Consider the following 20,347-nt stretch of genomic DNA (forward strand, 5'->3'; position numbering starts at 1 on the left):
TGGCCAACAGGGCATAGCCCAGTTACAATTTTTCCCTGTCTGTGTCGATTAAGGACCGGTCGTTGCATATGACTCTAGGCAAGTCACAGACTATTGTCTCGAGCACATACTTGGGTATGGGCGTAGGGAAGACTTGCTGCTCTCTTGTTGTGGATTTAGCTCTTTCCGGACTGACTGATGGGAAGAGGAGGTGGTGGAGGTCCTTGCACCGCACTGAGTCTGGGACTTAGGGGCGGGGGCTTGGAGTCTAAGTTTGGACAAGGACCTAGACACCTAGGACAGAAGAGTGGTGGGTTAGTCCTGCTTGTGCCTAGGGTACAAGCGGGGCGTGTGTCTTTGGGGCACCCAGCTAGGCACATTGATTCGTGAATCGCTGGGTTATCCAGTATGGCTTGTCTACGGTTTAGCACTGTAGTAAGAACTGGAAGTGGAAAAGGAGAAGGAACAGTATCGATTGCTCAACTATTGCTTGAAAGTAGAATAGGTGCTTATATAGATTGACTAGATGAAAACTTAATGCGGGCTGATAATAATGTATCAATAAGGACTCACTATTAGTATGCTTTTGCTAAAAGAGAACCAACAACCATAAAGCCTAGGCATATTCCTTGGAGTCGGGGGAAGTATTCCCACTGTCGGATAAGTCTTGTGAGTACATTGTGTACTCAGGGTTTATTTTACCCCTGTTGCAGGTGATGCTTGAGGAGTACCTTGTATGAAGGATCCTTCTAGTGGGCTCAGACGAAATCATCGTTATCTTATCGTTAGATGTTATCTTTTAATATTCCGTTGTTTCATTCCGCACTCTGTATCTAGTATTGTAATAATGTACTTTTAAGAAACTCTAATGTATGAAATGGACTTGTGTTGTAACTCGTTCTCATTATTAGATCCTTGGGAAAATGTGGATCTTTTGGGTTCTCCCTCGGGTGTGCCCGACGGACACCATTCGCTATAGCTGCTTTCGGGATGCTTAGTGTCTGGTGGAAGACAAGCGCCTCCATAAGTACGCTATTTTGAGCAGGTTCTATCATAGGACGTTGCACCATACTCTGAAGTCCAGTGTCTGATCAGTTCATAGGAGGTGAACTGCTGCTGAGAAGGAGTGATCGGACGCTAAAACGGTGCTTTCCCAATGTCCGATCAGATGGCGATCCAGCATCCGATCAAGCAAAGAAGACAAAGTAAGGATTGATCGTTACTCTGGCTGTGTCCGGTCAGTGGTTGATCGGACGCGTCCGATCGCCGATTCTAGGGGTTTGGACCTTTCTAGCATCGACCGGCCGCTGGGTGGCAACGTCCGGTCGCTGCCACCGGAGCGTCCGATCAGTAGAAAACGTACGAGATCCGGTCTCTTTCCTATTTCCTTTTCTGTTATGTCATGGGGACCCCTTATAACCATAGGGACCACCATGCCTACACCGTCGCTGTCTGCACCCTGCCTACGCTACCGCACCCATGCCGCCATGCCCTGCCTGCACCGCCATGCCGCACCGTCGATGTCCGCGCCCTGCTCATGTCAAGCGCCTGCCGCACAGCCGCTCCTGCCCACACCCTAGCTCCATGCCGCCATAGCAACGCCACTTCTCCTCACGCCTATGCCATCCATGCCTGCGCTGCCACCCGTGCTGTGCTCCCTGCACTACCGTGAGCCCATGCTGCTCCCTGCGCCGCCGTGCCAGTGCCATCCGTGCCCACACCATCCATGTCCAAGCCATGCTCCTATGCCACAGCCCGCGTCGTGCTCCTGCTTCGCTGCCCACATCGTGCCCTAGCACTACCTTGGCCCTGCCCTGCTTCAGCGCCGCATCTAGTGCCCTCATTGCATGGCTCGGCCATCGAACTTCGCCGTAACCCCAACCCTAGCCTCGCATTGCCGATCCAGTGGTTCCCCAATTCGTTCCACTTCTCATCGATTCACCGGTTCGTAAGGTAGCAAGCCCTCATTTCCAAATTCATGTCCATTGCTTGCTTTTTAGGGTTTTGTATCTCTAGATATATTGTATTTATTTGTATATCCTATCTATTCTATCGTATAGCGAGTCGGTGCCGTTGTGGTCCCATTGACAGTTGTCAGTTAACTCGGGGCTAAGCTCGCGAGTACGGATTGAGGCCAAGCCTCAGAAGTGATAGTTGATTGTTGATCTTCATCAGCGACAGTTATTCTTTTCAGATCCATCAGATGGCTTGTGTCAAGAATGTCGGAGGTGGTCTCGGTGATGAGTATCCAAGGCCCCTGCCTCGCTAGCCTACAGATGCAAAAGGCAAGGCGACAAAGAAGCTAGCAACAAGGAAGCGCAAGTATCCTGATGCAGATACAGCGAGAGCAGTCGCAGTTGTAGAGGCCACAGAGCGCGTAGAGAGAGGAGGTGCTCGAAGTGGTGTTGTTATTGCAGATCAGCTTTCTCCATCTACGAGGGCTGCACTTGAACAGGTTGAGCACCGTCATGGTGGTCCAGCTAGGACTCTCATGGTTGGAGGATGGCATGTCGCTATTGATAAGACTTAGTCTCAGGGGGAGCCTCAGTAGTAGCCATAGCCAGCAGAGCAAACTCAGGAGGGAGAGTAGGCTGAGGAGACAGAGCGGCACCTTAGCCATAGCTTCACCGCTCTGGTCGTACCCGTGCTCCAGTCACATTGAGGTCAGAGATAGCGGAGGGGTTCTCGCCCACCGCCTATACCATAGGGTCCACCTCTAGTGACTCACTTGGATTTGAGGGCCGCCATGGCCAAGCAGGTTTAGCAGCTCAGATTTGTGGACTTTGAGCAGTGGTTCTCGCTGAGGCGGGATGAGCGTGCTTTAGAGGATTTCTACACACCTCTGCAGGAAGATTTTTATAATGCATATCTTAATAATGGGGTAGTATTCAGATCTCAGAGGGTGTGTAGCATTGAGACCATTGTAGCAGCAGCTGGAGAGCATATTCACCCTTACCTAGCTTATCTGCCAGGGCTGATAGATTTACTTGGATGGACAGGCTTATATGTTCCATCTTGGATCCATCAGTTCTATGCTACACTCTGGATTGACCCGCAGCATAGATTTATACACTTTGCATTCAGAGGTAGAGATTACAGGCTGATAAGCACTAGGGTCAGAGAGATACTCAAACTTCAGGAGCAGCCCATCTGGCTACATGAGGTTTGCTATGGACAGACAATGCCTCCTAAACGCCCTCACGATGGTCTTGTGCCCCCTATAGATCTAGTCCATCATTGTTTTATAGAGCCATTCGGCGAGGGGTCGAGCAGGACACCCAGTGATCTCACTCCTATAGCTAGAGTGTTGGATGCTATTATGAGGAGGACACTACTTCCGAGGATGGGGTATCACGAGGGCTTGACTCGCATACAGTTATGGTTACTGAACTCTCTGATGTAGCAGACAGTGTTTGACATTTGGGATCTCCTTCTATCAGAGATAGAGGATACTATTGCAGAGGGGTTCAGGGGTCATAGGCAGCTGCCATATGCTCACTAGGTTACATTCCTGATCTATAGGGCAGTTACTATGAGGCCACCAGAGATGCTGATAGAGTATAGTGGTGCTACTATAGAGTTCCCTGCATACAACATGACTTAGATGATCCGTCATAGTATAGTAAGGACACCTAGCCAGCCGAGCCGACATCTAGAGGTGCCAGAGACTGTAGCTCAGCAGGATGAGACCATTAGGAGCATAGCAGCTATAGAGGAGGAGCAGCTTGATGCTCAGTAGGAGGGGATTATCACGAGCGACTCTAGTGATAGCTTAGATGATGACTACCAGCCTATTCCTCAGATGCCTCCACGTCGACATGACCACGAGGCCGATAGTTCCAGTTCAGCTCCACCTGCACCGTAGACAGACCCCGCTCTACTTGTCATACTTGAGCAGATGAGGTAGGATTAGGCTCGCCGGGCTCAGGTTACAGCTACCACTTTTGCTCAGTTTTAGACTAGGTAGAATGAGTTCCAGCAACAGTAGTAGGCGATCCAGCAGCAGCAGGCCATGCATTAGTAGCAGCTTCTCATGTAGCAGCAGCTACTGGGGTTTATGCAGCATGTTGTGATAGCTATTGGGGCTCCACTGCCATAGCCTTCACCCTAGCTTGATCAGCCTGCCACCACTTCTATGACTCCAGCATTACAACCTAATGGGCTTCAGAGTCAGGGATGACCACCAACACAGTTTGCTTTACCTACAGAGCAGGTGTCCCAGTGGTTTGCCTCACTAGTGCTAGCCCATAGTTCACACCTTTTGAGACAGGCTTCACATCGACTCAGACTTCTTCGCTACTAGTGCTAGATACCTCAGTCTCCAAGAGCCTTGGAGCAACTTTTAGTGAGTTAACAGGGCAGCCTACTCCGCCATATTTACATGTCCCAAGTCCTTCTACAGTTGCACCTATTACTGGGACTACAGAGACGCTCCCTTCTTCTATTGCATCATCAGAGCCGCCTGCTTCAGTGATTCCTGCACAGTCTATGGCTGCTTTAGTCCCTGATCCGACCCAGACCGCTTCAGCATCGCTTCCAGCTACACAGGGTCAGACAGCTCAAAGCTTAGGGTTAGATGATGATGGCACACAGTTCTAGCTTGCTCCTCGTACCTCAGCGCCTAACTTGCCCACTGTAGCTCCGCCGACTGACCCTTAGGTTTTGGTGTTTGACGCCAAAGGGGGAGAGGGATCGAGTATGTTAGACTAAGGGGGAGTGACTTAGGGGGAGCTTAGTATTCTATTATGTTTGGTTTTTATGTGTGATACACTATTATGCATTCGTGTGTGTTTACTTTCATGCATCAAACTATATTTATGTGATAGTGATACCTACGTGATCGTGATATTTGACATGTGTGCTCTCTACTTTGAATCTTGTATATGTCATATCACTAGTGTTATGCTCATTTGCTTTGCTTCTGCGTTTTACTCCGATGCAAATGAGCTTTATTACTTGTACTCATGCTTATTTCATATCTTTTGAGTACATCATATTGGCTTGGGTCATATAAGCTTGCCTAACTCTTTTGTTCTTATTGTCAAAAGCTTATATGAACCAAGCATGTTAAAAACCTCAACTCTTTTATATACTCAAGGTGGTATTGTCATCAATCACCAAAAAGGGGGAGATTGAAAGCATCTAGGCCCCTAGTTGGGTTTCGGTGATTAAAGACAATACGTGATTACTATAACTAATGTGTGTTTTATAGAGACAATTAAGTTAGGCCATGGTAATGGAGATCGATTGGGCTATCATGGTGGTCATGCCCCTACGATGGAAATCATTTCGGTTTTCAAAGGATGAACGACAAGGTTAAGGATGAACTAGTTCTAAGTGTCGATTGGAGTGGAAGAGACACTTAGAGTAGTTTAGGACTTTGTTTTTTCTTTGGCCATACTATTAAGAGGGGTATGGACAAGTAGCTTGACCTAGATGAGTCTAGTGAGTTAGGTGTGGTGCACACTTGCTAAATCTAGCACTAGGTAGCTCCTAAAAAGCCTTTAGATCCATTGGAGCAAACTTTATTCACATATGATCGAGAGTTGAAAGTGAATGGAGGGTCAAATACTGACCAGATGCTGGCTCTAGGATGACCGAGCGCTGGCGCAGAGTCCGGTTAGTTTATTTGATCAAGGTGAAATCGTCTGGTGCGACTAGACACTGAGAGGAGAAGTGACCGGACGCTGAGTCCCAGCATCCGGTTGACTCTAGTAAGGTTTCAGAGAGGGAAAATCACGACCGGACGTGTCCGGTCAGTGTTGACCGGACGTTGTCCAATGTCCGGTCATATCTTAAACACTGGAGTTCGAGGAGAACTGACCGGAGCATTCGGTCACTCCGTAGAAGCACATAACGGTTTATTTTTCAGCCATGGTTATAAATACTTCATTCATGTGGGGGGTACTTTTGTTCATTCCAACAGTTGAGAAACACCTTTGAGAGTGCCAAGAAGAACAAGGTCCTAGTGAGGTGATTGAGATTTGAGAATTCCAAAGAGAGCCCTCATTAGTGAGATCAAGAGTAGCAAAGTGTGCATCCACCCTTCTCATTAGGCTTGTCGTGGTCAAGTAAGAGTTCATGCTTGTTACTCTTGGTGATCGCCATCACCAGACGGCTTGGTGGTGATTGGGAGTTTGGTGATCATCTGGCGGAGCTTGTGGATGACCCAACTCAAGTTGTGAGCGGTTGTGGGTGATTCACCGCGATGGAGTATCAAAGAATCAACCCATAGAGAGCACTTGATCCTTGCGCGGATCAAGGGGGAGCTACACCCTTGTGTGGGTGCTCCAACGAGTACTAGTAGGGAGTGGCGACTCTCTGATACCTCGGCAAAACATCGTCGCGTTCCTCCTTCTCTATTTACTTTGAGCAATTCAATTCTTGTCATTTATATTCATAGAATTGTCATGCTAGAGTAGGATTAGAACATAGGTTGCTAAACTTTTGTGCGGTAGATCAATAGAAACACTTTCTAGATACAAGAGATTAATTAGGCTAACCATAAGACTTAATTATTGTAAAGAATTTTAGAATTAGCTCAATTCACCTCCTCTCTTGGGCATCTTGATTCTTTCAAAATGATTGATATGTTCTAGGACGGTGAGACGGTGTATCATAGTTTTGACTCCGCGGTAGATGATCCACATAACTACTATCCATCGAAATTCCTTAACAGTTTGACCATCAGCGGGCTGCCTCCACATGTCTTGAAGCTCAAGCTCGGGTGTCCTATCATATTGCTTAGGAATATTGACCCTGCCAATGGGCTATGCAACGGTACAAGGCTGGTGGTGCGGGGGTTCCGAAGAAATACAATCGGCGCTGAAATTGTGGTGGGGCAGCATGCTGGAAAGCGGGTATTCCTTCCTCAAATACCGCTATGCCCGTCTGATGACGAGATGTTCCCGTTCTAGTTTAAGATGAAGCAGTTTCCTATCAGGCTGAGCTTTGCCATGACGGTCAACAAGTTATAGGGCCAAACTATCCTGAACGTGGATGTGTACCTACCCACACCGGTGTTCTCTCATGGTCAGTTGTACGTTGTGATGTCTAGAGCCACGTTAAGAACCAATATTAAGATCCTTGCCCTCCCGTCTACTGTGGAGGCACAAGAGGGGGAGGCCAAAAAGGCACACAAGAAAAATGCTAAAAAGAATGTCGAGGAAAAAATATAAGAATGCATCAAATAAAAAAGATAAGGATAAGAAGACCCCAATAACAGATAGAACTTTCACAGAGAATATTGTATTTAAGGAGGTTCTAACGCCGTAGGCGAGGTAACTGAACATTACTAACGCATACAATGTATTTTTTCTATTCAATTTATATGGTACAAATAATATCTCACTAATGTTATATTTGTTGTTGTTCTAAGGTATTGTTAAATGGTTTATCAGACTCTACAGGGAGATATTGTATATACACTTGAGTGATGGCATAATAAAATTTGAACATGTGTTATATTATTGTTATAAAAATGACACTTTGAGTGTTTTGTTTATAATATTTTATTTTGTAACCATTCATAACTATTACACGTGTATGTTCTCAAAACCATGAGTTTTGTCAATTTTCCCCACTTTTCTTATGTGTCAATGTGGGATCAACCGAATTAGCACCTGCATAATTATAAACATAAATTACTTGAATAAAACCTATGAAGCAAGTTAGCGATAATAATGAATAATAGTGCTAAACAACACCATATCAGTGGTCGAGGGATGGCACGATCGTAGTGGCGTTGGTTCCGCGTATTCAGGAGGATAACACTTTTGTATTTTCTATTATTACACTAAGGTCATTAGTTTGTGAGCACGAAAGAAATAGATATCATAAATTTCTTCCTGTCAATATAAAACATTATCTTAGCCGCATCCTGGAAAGGTCTATAAAGTAGAGTTTATGAGGCTGCGACGCCGCGCACTCCGTGACATTGGTATTTAATTTTTACAGTATTATTATCTTATCATACGATTCGTGTATTTTTAGTATAAAATATTAGCTATCGTACTCGCTGCCTAGTTTGTTAGATGTTGCAAATATGTCCATGAGCACATTAGAAACCAGCAGTAGCAGCCTATGAAGGGAGAATAGAAACCCCATTGGCCCATCACGACATCACGCTCGCGTCGCTCTGGCTTACTCGCTCGCATTGGCTGCCGCAGAAGGAGAAGGACGGAAGCGGCGGCGGCGGCGGCGGCGCCGTGGCGGCCAGCGGCGCAGCGACACGTAGCCTCCCCCTCGGTCCTCCCCGGCTCTCCCCCTCGCCCCCTCGGGCCAGCGCCCCTGCACGGCTGCGCGACCTGCGCCCAGCCCTAGCGGCCGACGCCGGGCGGCGGCGGCGCCGCCGCGACGGTCGGAGTTCTCTGCAGTGTGCAGCAGAGAAGCAGCACCCGCCGGCGGTCTGGCCCTTCCCCTAGGCCCCCTCCGGCCCTCCCAGTCCCAGCTCGAGCTCCGACTTGAAGGTTGAAGAAAGATGAGCAGAGTCAGATCCATTGAGTAAGAATTGGAGTTTTCGTTTTCTAATTTTTTTCTTCATTGGATTCTTGTAACATAGATGAAGAAGAAGGGTGTTAGCATGTTTGCTTATTACTATTGCACATTTGCATCGATTTTTTTTTTTTTTTTTTGTATATGGAATAGCCAGCTATGAAATCCTGGCTCCGCCACTGAGTTTGGTTCACAAAAATGTTGTTCTTAGCCATACTTGCTTGAGATTCTTTTCCCACCTTGTGCATTACCATCCAGTTTACTTATATCTCTAGGTTATTTTTATCCCCTTCAAGTGCAGTGTTGCTCTCTCGTGATCCCCTGAGTGGAGTTCTTAAACCTTTGATTGAAGTGAACTGAGGACTTTACACATTGCCTCATGCATGCACATACATCTTCAGGCTAAAAGAAATGGAGAGTTCCAGTTCTGGTTCTTGTGGCCAGGGTGAGTAGTTTACCCCCATTATGTTGTTTGGAGTTGTTTACTCATATTGAATGTAGTAATTAAATTTGTGAGGTTCAAGTAGATAAGTTTAATTGTGTTAACAATACAATGTAGATTTCTGCTCGAAAGTTTGATGCTGTTTCCGGTGATTCCTGTTGAATGCTAAACATGTGATTTAATTGTAACCTTGTCGTTAGCTGTATGTTGTTCTAGAGTCATGTACTCACATTAATTTGGAATTCATTTATGTTCCGCTAATAATTGGGGTTGATTTTCACAATGATATAGTTAAACAAAGTCTTTGGTTTCATGCTACATTGGGAAATGGTTCAACATGGATATACATTTAGGAGGAAAAGCTGTTTTGGCAACTTAACACAATAGATAGTGATATTCCTTGCAACTTATCTAATATAATGAGTATGGCTGGGTTGCTAGGCATTCTAGGTAAATAACTCCTTTCTTGTGAGGAAATAAAATGGAGTTTACTGTAGATTGTTATGGAAATACTAGACATGCTACATTTTTTTTCTAGTGAAAGTGATGCAATTGAAGTGCATTCTATGTTTGCGTCTTTGATATGCTTTGCTGAAGAGAACATCACATTGCAGGTACATTGTATCACTGGCTTGTGCTGTTTGCAGTTTGGCTTTGTGGCAGCCAGCATGTTCTGTCTCAGAAAACACCACTTGAACCAAAAGATAAATTCCTTCTGTCTGATCCACCGATTGGTCTCTTTGATCCCATAGAGATTTCACCATCTGTTCTTCCACACAATACTAACCCTGTTGAGCCACTGTCACCTATGTATCCAAATTACACGTCCTATGATCCAGTCTTGACTGGAAAATGCCATGTAAATTTTTCTGCACTCTCTTATGTCATGGAGAAGACAGCATATGATTGCTCCATTCCTTTAGCACCACTAGTTGCTAATGTTATATGTTGCCCCCAAGTTAATAGCTTGATGAATGTTTTCCAAGCTGCATATGGCAGTGGAAACGATACCCTAGTTCTCAACCAGGCTTCAGCAAATGCTTGTTTCTCTGACATTATGAACATCCTTGCAAGCAAAGGGGCAAACACCAACATTCCTGAGTTATGTACTCTGAGGCCATCAAATCTCACTGATGGTTCTTGTCCTGTGAAGGATATTAGCTCCTTTGAGAAAATAGTCAACACCAGTAAACTCCTAGATGCATGCAGCAGTGTTGACCCACTGAAAGAGTGTTGTAGGCCAGTTTGCCAACCTGCTATAGCAGAAGCAGCTATTCACATATCTTCAGGTGGGGCTAACATGTTTGGAAGTTCTAGCATGCCAGGGAGCGCTGTTGGGATTGATGTTGTTAGTGACTGTAAAGGGGTAGTTCACTCCTGGTTATCCATGAAGCTTTCATCAGAGGAAGCTAATAGTGCTTTCAGAGTATTATCTGGTTGCAAGGTGAACAAAGGTAAGCCATGTCATACTCTCTAGGTGGTCAATACTGTAAGTTTCATTGTTATCATGCACAAAACCAAGTGAATTGCCTGATTCTTATTCTAAATGATGTAGTTTGTCCATTGGAGTTTGATGAACCTTCTTCAGTCGTTAAGGCATGTGGCAAGGCATCATCTTCAACGCCTTCATGCTGCGCAGCATTGCACTCTTACATTGGAACTAGGCAGAAACAGATATTTGTCACAAACCTGCAAGCAATTAATTGTGCAACAAAGTTTGGATCAATGCTACAGAAAGCTGGTGTGGTGGATGATATTTATGGGCTTTGTGACATTGACTTGAAAGATTTCAGCTTGCAAGGTATGCACTGAAGCCCTATTTACTTATCTTCAATATTTTATTCATCATGGAACCCTTTTATAACTCCCTTTTTTTTTCCTTGTCACCACTTAACCGAAGCAGCTTTTGGACAGCAAGGTCAGTGTCAATCAATCAACTTTGTTTGATACTTTGATCCATGGACTTCCGTGACTTGATGCTAATTTCCAATCTTCACTATTGTAGGCTGTCTACTTCGGAGCTTACCTACAGATATTTTGTTTGACAACACTACTGGCATTAGCTTTACATGCGATTTGAGTGACAATATTGCAGCACCATGGCCCTCCTCATCTTCTGTCCAATCATTGTCACTTTGTGCTCCTGGTAAGGAGCAGGCATTCTAATTTGGGCGACATCACTACACTTTCCGAAATCACAACATGATTCTCACTACTTTCTTTAACATGTTCAATACTGCTGTTTGTCTAATCACATTGGCATCCTCTTTTGGATTCAGAAATGTCGCTGCCCGCTTTGCCTGTCTCACCGAAATCAGAAAGCTCAGGTACTTAATTTACAATTTGCTGATGAGGTATCATCTACTGTTTTCCATCCTCAGCAAATTGAACTTGTATCCTTTTTCTTCACCTGTAGGTCCCTCCAGAACTGGGATCGGCGTTTTGTTGCCGCTTGTATTCCTCACGATGACCATCACTATCTGAGGAACACTTCATCTAGTGAGCCAGAAGCTTCTTTACCCCCTGTTGTATTTTTTCCAGTGAGCCAGAAGCTTCTTTACCCCCTGTTGTATTTTTTCCCTTCTGTGCAGGCCCGCGTGTAAATTGTATGAATTACATTTTTGTAAATGAGCGCCCCCCCCCCCCCCCCCCGTCTCTTTTTGGTCCAGTGGATAGATCATAGAACTGTTGTGTTAGAGTGGACTGTTGTGCCATTTTGGGTCTCTGAGCACTGGTTGAAAGTAAGCTAGGTCTGGAGCTTCACTGGAGATGATCTAATGGCAAGTAACAATCAGGACTGCTCTTTCCAATGTTCATAATCAAGGTTAGGTGAGACGCCTGATATCTTGAAATGGCCTATCGAATTACACTAGAATGAGCAGCTGGATCTTGGGTGGATCATTACCCACTTTCCCTGGTCCAACCAGCAGCCTGTTGTATGTATGCCATGATCTCGACCTCTTGCATGGCTGATATCACAGAGCAATAAAGCAAAGAGATCTTTGCCCAACTTGCAAAAATGCTAAGACTGTCTCCAACCGAAACACATACCCATTTAATAGTATAGGTCATCTACAGTGAAAGGATCATGGATCCAAATCTTGCTTTCTCCAACAGACCCCCGAGCAGCCAAATCCCACCTCCCTGCATGCGCCGCCTGCCTTCTTCCCTGCATGCACCACCTGCCTACCTCCCTGTCGAGCTTTGGCCTTGCCGGAGAGCGACCCCTCGGCCGACGAGCTCTAGACCCGCAGCCGGCGAGATCCAGGGCAACCTTGGACTCGCGGCAGGCGAGATCTAGGCCAACCTCGGTGGCGTGGACTAGCGAGATCCAGGCCAGCCCCCGAATCTCTCTCCACCTCCTCGGCTCCTTCCCCCGCCCCAAACAAAATCCCCCCAAATCCCTCCTTGTCCATCCCATCCCTCGATCCCATCTCCACCCGCCGTGGCGACGGTCACGCAGGGGGTGCTACTGCAGGCAATGCACACGGAGGAGCGCGTGGCGGGGGAGCACCGCTCGTCGGTGCTGCAGGTGACGGCCGTCGTGCCGGCGCTGACAGCCTCCACCTCCTACTCCCCGCTCCTCGCCGCGCCGCCCTCCAACGGCGTCCTCCTCAACCTCTCCGACAGCCTCCACTGCACCTACGTCTAGGTCCCGCCCGCCGACACGCTGTTGGCCGTGGCCCGCCCGCAGCTCGTGGGCCACCTCATCCACCTCGACCGCCCCGTACCGCATGCGGTTGGACTCCGCACCGTCCCGTCCTCCCGCCCCCTCCCCTGCGTCGTGAAGCCCGAGCCGCTCGTCGCGTGCCCTGCATCTTGCGCCCGCGGCTACGTCATCCAGCCCGCCACGTCCGCCGCCGACGCCGCGCCGCCCCTCATGCCCTCCTCCAACCCCTCCGCCGCTCCCGACGCCAGCGAGACCGCCGCCGTCAAGCGGACCGTCCTGGGTCCGAAGAACGCTGTCGCCAACCCCGCGCCACAGCAGCCCGTAAGTGCCGGTTCTCATCCTACGGACCCACTATAGTGTTTTGCGTCGTGGTGAGAGACGACGCTTTTTTGCCTTCCGACTCGCTTGGTACACAAAATGGATGCTTTGGTTGGGTCCTCTGTTGGAGCGTGTTTTTGAGACGCAAAACACTATGCACGGTGTATTTTGCGTTTGGGTCGCCCTTTGCCCGTGCTGTTGGAGACCGACTAAATAACGCAAAAACCAGATCAGCAGCTACGCACAATATCTGGGCGTTCAACAATGCTGGGAAGAATAGATTCATTGGCAAATGCCAAATCACAGTTTTTGAACAAATATCAGCAGCTGTTACACTACAGATTCAATTTAACAACAGGTTTCGAACAGATATTTCGCTAATGTTACACTACAGATTGACAGATTCAATTCAACTGTTGGTTGATCTGCTGGGAAAGCAGCTACAAGTGTGTTGAATATTCTGTTGAACTTTGCCGCCGCAGAGGGGTGCCATCATCAGCATCCTGCGAATGAGAGGGGGTTGATTCACTCGATGAAGGCTTTGCACCAGCTGAGATGATGTTCTTGAACCAAGCTCCCTGGAAAGTAGGGCTGCCTCTGTTTTGGTTGTTACCCGGGGACTCGGGTGAGGCTTGATTTTTTGAAGCCAGGCCTGCCATAAATCTGTATGCTACTCTACTGGCATTCACGATTTCTGTTTTAGCCTGCCTGAACTGCAAAACATGAATTCACAAGGAAAACAATGATGATAAAACAGAAAGGATAAACAGAAAGGTATTGATAAAACAGAAAGGCCTATGCATATAATCAATATTTCAAGCTCCAAACCAAACACATGGGCAGACTGCAACACAAATATAAGGGATGTTTGTATTGGTGGGGAAAAAACAGAGATCTAAAACATGAGTAATAGACTAGGAAAAATAATAAAAAGCAAGAAGCAATCATAAGTTAATGCTAGGATTAAGTAAATTGGAGATAGCACATTGTATCACAGCAACAGATTCTGAAATTACCTTAACTGCTGTGCTCTCAGCAACAACCACAGCAGTATCACCAGCATTGGCAAAGCGATTAACCCAACCTGCAAGGTTAGACAGAATAAAAGAGTAAGTTCATGGCATTTCAAACCTACCTAACACAATCATGCTAGGCTGTTAGCAACATAGACAAAAATTCAATGATTAAACATTATGATCAGAAATGACTAGCAACGACTTGACCTACAGGAATCTTCAGCCTCTTCAAATTGTCACACAAGTAGGTGCATTAGGACATGAATCATGAAGCAAACATAAAAGAGCCTTGTCTCAAATGGAAACTAAACGATTTTGCTAAGGTAATGAAATAATTAAGCTAATTACTGTTCTTGGGAGACATCCGTCTAGCACGTAAGTTTCAAGGCAGGCATCAAAAACCTTGTCAAGTGGCAACGCCCAGTCGCCCACACATAAGCTTGTGCTCAGGTCCACAGTGGCAAGGAAAACAATGAAACTGCCTCTAAGAGCCTGCTAAACGTCTGTGTTGTACATGGTCTTATGCTCCAAAGTTGAGTCTTAGAGATAGCAGCACTTATGCTCCAAAGTTGAGTCTTAGAGCTAGCAGCACTCAGTTTCATACATTAACCATATTATCAAAGCTTCAAGTGTGACAAAACACCAGTTAAATTGTTCAATACTTCAGTGGTGGCAAACACATGCTTTATTTCCAATGTTCAGTTCACACATTTGCTCATTCTTTTCCTAGCAAGAATGTAAATCGCCATCTAAATCAGAACCTGCAATCTTCCTTCCAATTCGAGGACACAGTGTGTGTTTTTTGAACTCGAGAATTGTACATAATGCCACTATGAGATACACCTTGCACAGGTTGTCGCCATTCAGAAGAAGAAAACAATGGAATGCCCCTCCGTGTTCCTTACCTGGGAGCTTGGGGACGCCGAGCCTCTCGCAGAGCACGTCGCAGAAATGGTTACAATTCCTGGAGAGGAGGTCGTACGACTGCCCCTGCCACTCGCGGCCGAGCTCCCGCAGGATCCGGTTCACGGCGGCGATGCCGCACTCGGTCTCCCCGAGGACGATGCGCTCCCGGTAGGTGTACATGGGGTTCTTCCCCACGGGGCAACTGAACACGCCGCTACCGGTCTCGCAGAACCCGAACGACCACTCGTCCTCGCCATAGACCTGCGTTGAGGGGTTCAAGAAATGGCGTGAGATTTTGGGATCTGGAGAAGCTGTCGCTCCCTGGGATCTGAGCGGGTGGCGAGGGAAGGGGGAGAGGGGAGCTAGACCCACTACCTGCACGGCGCTGTGGAAGATGCCGCCGAGGCCGATGCGGTCCTTGAAGATGCGGTTGATCTGGAGGATGGTGTTGTTCGTCTTCTCGGAGTCGCTGTTGGTCACGTCGTACACGTGAAGCACCACCTCCTTCATTTCAGCACCCACGGCCCGGCCTCCGGCGGCGGCGGCGGCAGCCCCTATGGGGTTTGGGTGGGGACACGGAAAGCAAGGGAGGGGATCGAAGCGTCGGCGGGTGGTGGGTGGTCGCTTGCAGTTGCAAGGGAGGAGAGGAGAGACAGACAGGAGACGGTGGTGCTGTGGTGGTGGTGGAGAAAGCGGGTCGGGTTGGTCTACTCTTATCAACCCTTTTTGGGCTTGATCTTGTTGGAGTCAATGACGACTGGGCCCTCTCAACGAGTTTCTTTTCTATATATATATATTTCTTTTCTATATATAAATTTTTTTAAAAAAATCAGTGTGTTGTCATCTTTGTAGATAACGCGCGATGGGTTGCCCGTCTTCCTCCTCGTCGTCGGTCGCGCCGCCTACCTCCTGCCCCTCGACCCTACCCTCCACTAACCACAGGGCGGCGCGCTGGCGTCGTCCTCGTCCTCGCCCGCCCCCGCCCCCACCACCGGTGGCCGACGTTGGAAGCCGCCTCGTCGCGCCACCCGCCTCCTGCCCCGCCCCTAGCCCCGCCCAACCGCCTTCTCCGGCCTGCCCCGCCCGCCTCCGCCATCGTGTCGCGACCGCCGCCCCAAAAATCCCCCTTCTAAGCCCACAGGTGAGGAATCAAAACCCTAACACCGGCGAGCTTCTCGTCTCCAATGCCGGTGAGCCCCCTCTTCTTTCTCTCCGACGTGGCATGGGCATGAGCGAGCATCACTCGATCCAAGCTGTGTAACAGGTCACGTAGATAAGTTTCTGCTTTTTGCTCTCAAGTGCTAAAAACCACCGTATTAATCCTAAAAGCTGCTAGGTCAAGATTGTAACAATCTAGATTTAACAAAAGATACATAAAAGATAATCTAGTACGAATTCAAGTATAGAATGAGACGATGCGGTACATAATACAAATAGCATCAGAAATTGATTTTTTTTCATGGTATACCATACAAATAACGTTATATGGGAGGGATAAAACGCATGCAAAAGAGCTATCCAAGCCAGCTGCCAGTATCTTTGGCAATGGCATGTCCATAACAATCATTCAAGCGCTTTAAATTCCTATGCCGCTCGTTCCCCCACAGTGTTGTAAGCTTCGACATCTCAAATTGTTCTTTTGTCATAGCCCTAAGATTGTTGATCCACTCTTTTCATGTGTTCATGTCCAGAAAGTTTTAGCATCACCATCAAATAATTCAACAAAGGAGAACAACTAAAATGAATGTGTCAATTACAACAACTGTGGCTCTAATAATTTGATGCATTTCATGGCGGTGACCAAGGAAATGAAAAGAAGTTTGGTTGGCCAATGTTATGACAAAATTGATAAAAGCATATCTTATTTGGTCACAGGTGGAAACAATCATGGTCACAGATTGATTTTCAACAATACAATAGAGCGACATAAGTAGTAGTCCAGAAATCAGCAATTCATTGATGTGAGTGATGGTTCCACATTTTTATTTTGGAATAATCATGTCAATGGATGTTGGTGTGATGACGAGACCGGCCAATGGTTGCTGAAGGCAACCCCAGTAGACATGAGCAGCATTGTGATGAATCTGGTAATGTTTTAGGGCAAAAAACGATAATTACTCATTGCAAATCCATAAGTAAGGCATAAGATGATTCAAATTTTAAAAGGACTTCATGGTTATAATGAAAAAAAACTAGCTACATACCCTATTTGTGCATATCATCTTGTTATTTCATACAAAATGTATAAAAAGATCATGTAGTTTTATAGATTTTAAAACCATTTAGTTTGTGTACGTATGAACTCAATTGTTACACTGCACACCCATGACCCACCAAGTCACCGGAATTAGGCCTTGTTTAAATCCAGGATGTAAAGTTTTGGGGTGTCATATGAGGTGTTCGGATACTAATAAAAAAATAAATTACAGAATCCGTCAGTAATCCGCGAGACGAATTTATTAAGCCTAATTAATCCGTCACCGCCACATGTGTGTACTGTAGCACCACATTGTCAAATCATGGACTAATTAGATTTAAAAGATTCGTCTCGCAAATTAGTCGCAAACTGTACAATTAGTTATTTTTTAGTCTATATTTAATATTTCATGCATGTGTCCTAAATATTCGATGGGATAGGGAGTAAACTTTAGGGAACTAAAAAAAAGACCTCAGTCGATCACCGCACCACCACAGGTCCACAACTGACTACTCATCTGTCTCAAATTATCTGTCGCTTTTGGTTTCCGTGCCGTAAGTTTAACTCAATTTGTAGAAAATACGTGCAACATTTGTATCTTTAAATAAATTTATTAAAAAACTAGATTCAAATATCTTTTCAATAATACCAATTATGTATCATAAATATTAATATTTTTTAATATATATTTTATCAAAGTTGTTTTCTTGGGAATCGAAAATGGCAGATTTTAGGAGGAAGGGAGTATGCCCGGCAAAGCCACACAAGGAAGTCACAGGTCAATTTTGTCATGTACTCATGTCCTCCGGAAGAAGCTGACTCTGTTTTTGTCTCCGAGCTTGGGATCATCATCATGTACTACGTACAGGCTTAGTACAGTAGTACAGTGCTACAGTAGTTGGGAGAACGCTGGCGGCTGGCGTGTGTCTTCTCTCTCTTTTGTCACTTGTGCCTCGGCGTCCGAGAGACACGTCAGACCAGCTGACACCTGACGGCACTCGTGTCACTTTCCCCAGATAATACTACGAAGAAGAAAGAAACGACGACAGACTGGTCGTTTCTACTTATTCGTTCCTAGTACGTGACTTATAATCTACTATTTAAATAATGTTTTTCTCTCATATTAAATCATCTAGCAGTGACGTGTAAGCCGATCCAGCCGAAAAGAACATGTTCACAGCTCGACACAATTTATTTCATGGGAGTGTGGATCTACTGATCTAGCGGACTACACAACATTAATTTCAAGGAAACTTGATCCATGTCTTCGACGTCATCCATGGCGCCGCTTGCCCACCGCATCGCGCTGTTCCTCCTCCTCGCCCGTTGCCTTCTCCGGTCACGCGCCGAAGTCGACTTCATCTACAACGGCTTCCGGGATTCCGCCAACCTGAGCCTTGACGGCTCGGCGTCGGTCCTCCGTGGCGGCGCGCTCCGGCTCACCACCGACCGCGGCCACCTCATGGGCCACGCCTTCTTCGACCCACCAGTGCGGATGCTCAGGGGCGACGCCGTCGTCTCCTTCAGCACGGCCTTCGTGTTCGAGATCGCGGCATCGAAGGTGCTCCCCGGAGCAAGCCCCGGGTTCTACCTTGGCCTCCTCGGCCAGGACACCATGGGCAACTCCTCCAACCACGTCTTCGCCGTCGAGTTCGACACCACGCAGGCGGCCGCGCTCCTGAACGAGACGAACGACAACCACGTCGGCGTCGACCTGAACAGCCTGGTGTCCAATGTGTCAGAACCGGCCGCGTACTTCGCCGACGATGGCAGCAACGTCCCTGTGCCCCTCGAGAGCATGCAGCCGATCCAGGCCTGGGTGGACTACGACGACCGCACCAAGATCCTCAACGTGACCATAGCTCCCGTGTCCGTGGCAAGTCGGCCTCGCCGGCCGCTCATCTCACAGCCGGTTGACCTCTTGCCCATCTTCAAGCAAGACATGTACGTTGGCTTCTCGGCGGCGACCGGGAAGCTGGCGAGCTCACATTACATCCTCTCATGGAGTTGCTGCACTAGAGGACTAGCACAGTCCGTCGATCTCTCCCGGCTGCCGGAAGTTCCAAAGCCACCACCTCCTCCGCTTTCCAGATCCGCCGCCTTCAAGATCGTCGCGCTGTCCTGCGTGGCCACTCTTGCCGCCATCGTCGCGGCGCTGCGCTCTGGCTGCGGCAGAGGGCGGCGCTCGCCGAAACGCTGGAGGAGTGGGAGCTGGACCACCCGCACCGGTTCCCGTACAAAGAGATCTACAAGGTGACGAAGGGGTTCAAGAACAGCGAGCTTCTCGGAGCCGGTGGCTTCGGCAAGGTGTACAGAGGCGTGCTCCGGCGGTCCAGCGACGTCGTGGCCATCAAGCGGATCTCGAGCAACGGGTCGCAGGGGATGCGCGAGTTCGTCGCCGAGGTCGCGAGCCTCGGGCGCATGCGGCACCGGAACCTGGTGGAGCTGCGCGGGTGGGGCAAACGAGGGCAGGACCTGCTGCTGGTCTACGAGTTCATGCCCAACGGCAGCCTGGACACGCACCTGTTCGGCCGCGCCGGCCAGCCCCGGCAGCTGCTGCTGTCGTGGGAGGAGCGCGTCAGGATCCTCAGGGGCGTCGCCTCGGGGCTGGTGTACCTGCACGAGGCGTGGGAGCAGGTGGTGGTGCACCGCGACGTGAAGGCCAGCAACGTCCTGCTCGGCGCCGACATGAGCGCGCGGCTGGGGGACTTCGGCCTCGCGCGCCTCTACGAGCACGGCGCGGACCCGGCCACAACGCGCGTCGTCGGGACGCTGGGCTACATGTCGCCGGAGATCGTCGTGACGGGCAGGGCCACCACGGCCACCGACGTGTTCGCCTTCGGCGTGCTGCTCCTCGAGGTGGCGTGCGGGCGCCGGCCCATCGACCAGGCCACCGGCGTCAACCTGGTGCGCTGGGTCCGTGAACTGGGTGCCAAGGGCGACCTCGTGCACGCCGTGGACGAGGGACTTGAAGGCTGCTACGACTCTGAGGAGGTGAAGCTGGTGCTGTGGCTGGGTCTCATGTGCAGCCAGACGCGGCCGGAGACACGGCCGAGCATGAGGCAGGTCTGCCAGTACCTGGATGGGGAGGTAGACATGCAGGAGGAAGCAATGATCGTCTTTGCAGACGACGATCCCATCGACTTCGGCTCGCTGGCGTCTCTGACATGGTCGTCGTGCGCGACAATATCAGCAGGCTCGCTACAGGGTGGAAGATGAATGTTCAATAACTTGACATGATCACCAATATTGACTAGGTGGATTCCTGTTATTATAATGTTACTAGGAACATTCTGTTAGTCAGAAGATGAGATGGTTGCGATCAT

The 20,347-nt window shown here is 48.1% G+C and overlaps 2 protein-coding genes and 1 pseudogene across 5 annotated transcripts; 2 read left to right on the forward strand and 1 right to left on the reverse strand.

The window, feature by feature from the left end:
- The first annotated feature begins 8,072 nt into the window (after window positions 1-8,072).
- Window positions 8,073-11,901, forward strand: LOC136539535 (uncharacterized GPI-anchored protein At1g61900-like). Of its 3 annotated transcripts, XM_066531501.1 has the most exons (9): window positions 8,073-8,481; window positions 8,769-8,917; window positions 9,529-10,368; window positions 10,470-10,715; window positions 10,818-10,832; window positions 10,920-11,060; window positions 11,194-11,241; window positions 11,331-11,412; window positions 11,454-11,901. In XM_066531501.1, the coding sequence occupies exons 2-8, from the start codon at window positions 8,884-8,886 to the stop codon at window positions 11,396-11,398; spliced, it is 1,392 nt and encodes a 463-aa protein (XP_066387598.1). In that variant the 5' UTR covers window positions 8,073-8,481; window positions 8,769-8,883; the 3' UTR covers window positions 11,399-11,412; window positions 11,454-11,901. The 3 variants fall into 3 exon arrangements, with proteins under 3 accessions (XP_066387598.1, XP_066387596.1, XP_066387597.1); XM_066531499.1 differs by having other exon boundaries at window positions 11,331-11,901; XM_066531500.1 differs by having other exon boundaries at window positions 8,774-8,917; window positions 11,331-11,901.
- Window positions 11,902-13,140: 1,239 nt separating this feature from the next.
- Window positions 13,141-15,519, reverse strand: LOC136539536 (deSI-like protein At4g17486). 2 transcript variants are annotated; one of them, XM_066531503.1, is made up of 4 exons: window positions 15,200-15,514; window positions 14,824-15,085; window positions 13,919-13,986; window positions 13,141-13,615 (listed from the first exon to the last, which is right to left on the reverse strand). In XM_066531503.1, exons 1-4 carry the CDS (start codon window positions 15,332-15,334, stop codon window positions 13,343-13,345), a joined length of 738 nt encoding a protein of 245 aa, XP_066387600.1. In that variant the 5' UTR covers window positions 15,335-15,514; the 3' UTR covers window positions 13,141-13,342. The 2 variants fall into 2 exon arrangements, with proteins under 2 accessions (XP_066387600.1, XP_066387599.1); XM_066531502.1 differs by having other exon boundaries at window positions 14,824-15,519.
- A 2,771-nt stretch (window positions 15,520-18,290) lies between these two features.
- Window positions 18,291-20,308, forward strand: LOC136528876 (L-type lectin-domain containing receptor kinase SIT2-like; annotated as a pseudogene).
- Window positions 20,309-20,347: the final 39 nt, after the last annotated feature.

This window comes from Miscanthus floridulus, chromosome 2, assembly GCF_019320115.1.
Source record: "Miscanthus floridulus cultivar M001 chromosome 2, ASM1932011v1, whole genome shotgun sequence".
Taxonomy (NCBI): domain Eukaryota; kingdom Viridiplantae; phylum Streptophyta; class Magnoliopsida; order Poales; family Poaceae; genus Miscanthus; species Miscanthus floridulus.

Excerpts from the sequence above, each read along its gene's own strand:
- LOC136539535 (XM_066531499.1), top strand. The coding sequence starts at position 8,884 with ATGGAGAGTTCCAGTTCTGGTTCTTGTGGCCAGG. Across the intron at positions 10,369-10,469 it reads TGGTTGCAAGGTGAACAAAG|TTTGTCCATTGGAGTTTGAT; the intron begins GTAAGCCATGTC and ends TAAATGATGTAG. Across the intron at positions 11,242-11,330 it reads ACCGAAATCAGAAAGCTCAG|GTCCCTCCAGAACTGGGATC; the intron begins GTACTTAATTTA and ends CTTCACCTGTAG.
- LOC136539536 (XM_066531502.1), bottom strand. The coding sequence starts at position 15,334 with ATGAAGGAGGTGGTGCTTCACGTGTACGACGTGACCAACAGCGACTCC. Across the intron at positions 13,987-14,823 it reads CGGCGTCCCCAAGCTCCCAG|GTTGGGTTAATCGCTTTGCC; the intron begins GTAAGGAACACG and ends CTAACCTTGCAG. Across the intron at positions 13,616-13,918 it reads CTGAGAGCACAGCAGTTAAG|TTCAGGCAGGCTAAAACAGA; the intron begins GTAATTTCAGAA and ends CATGTTTTGCAG.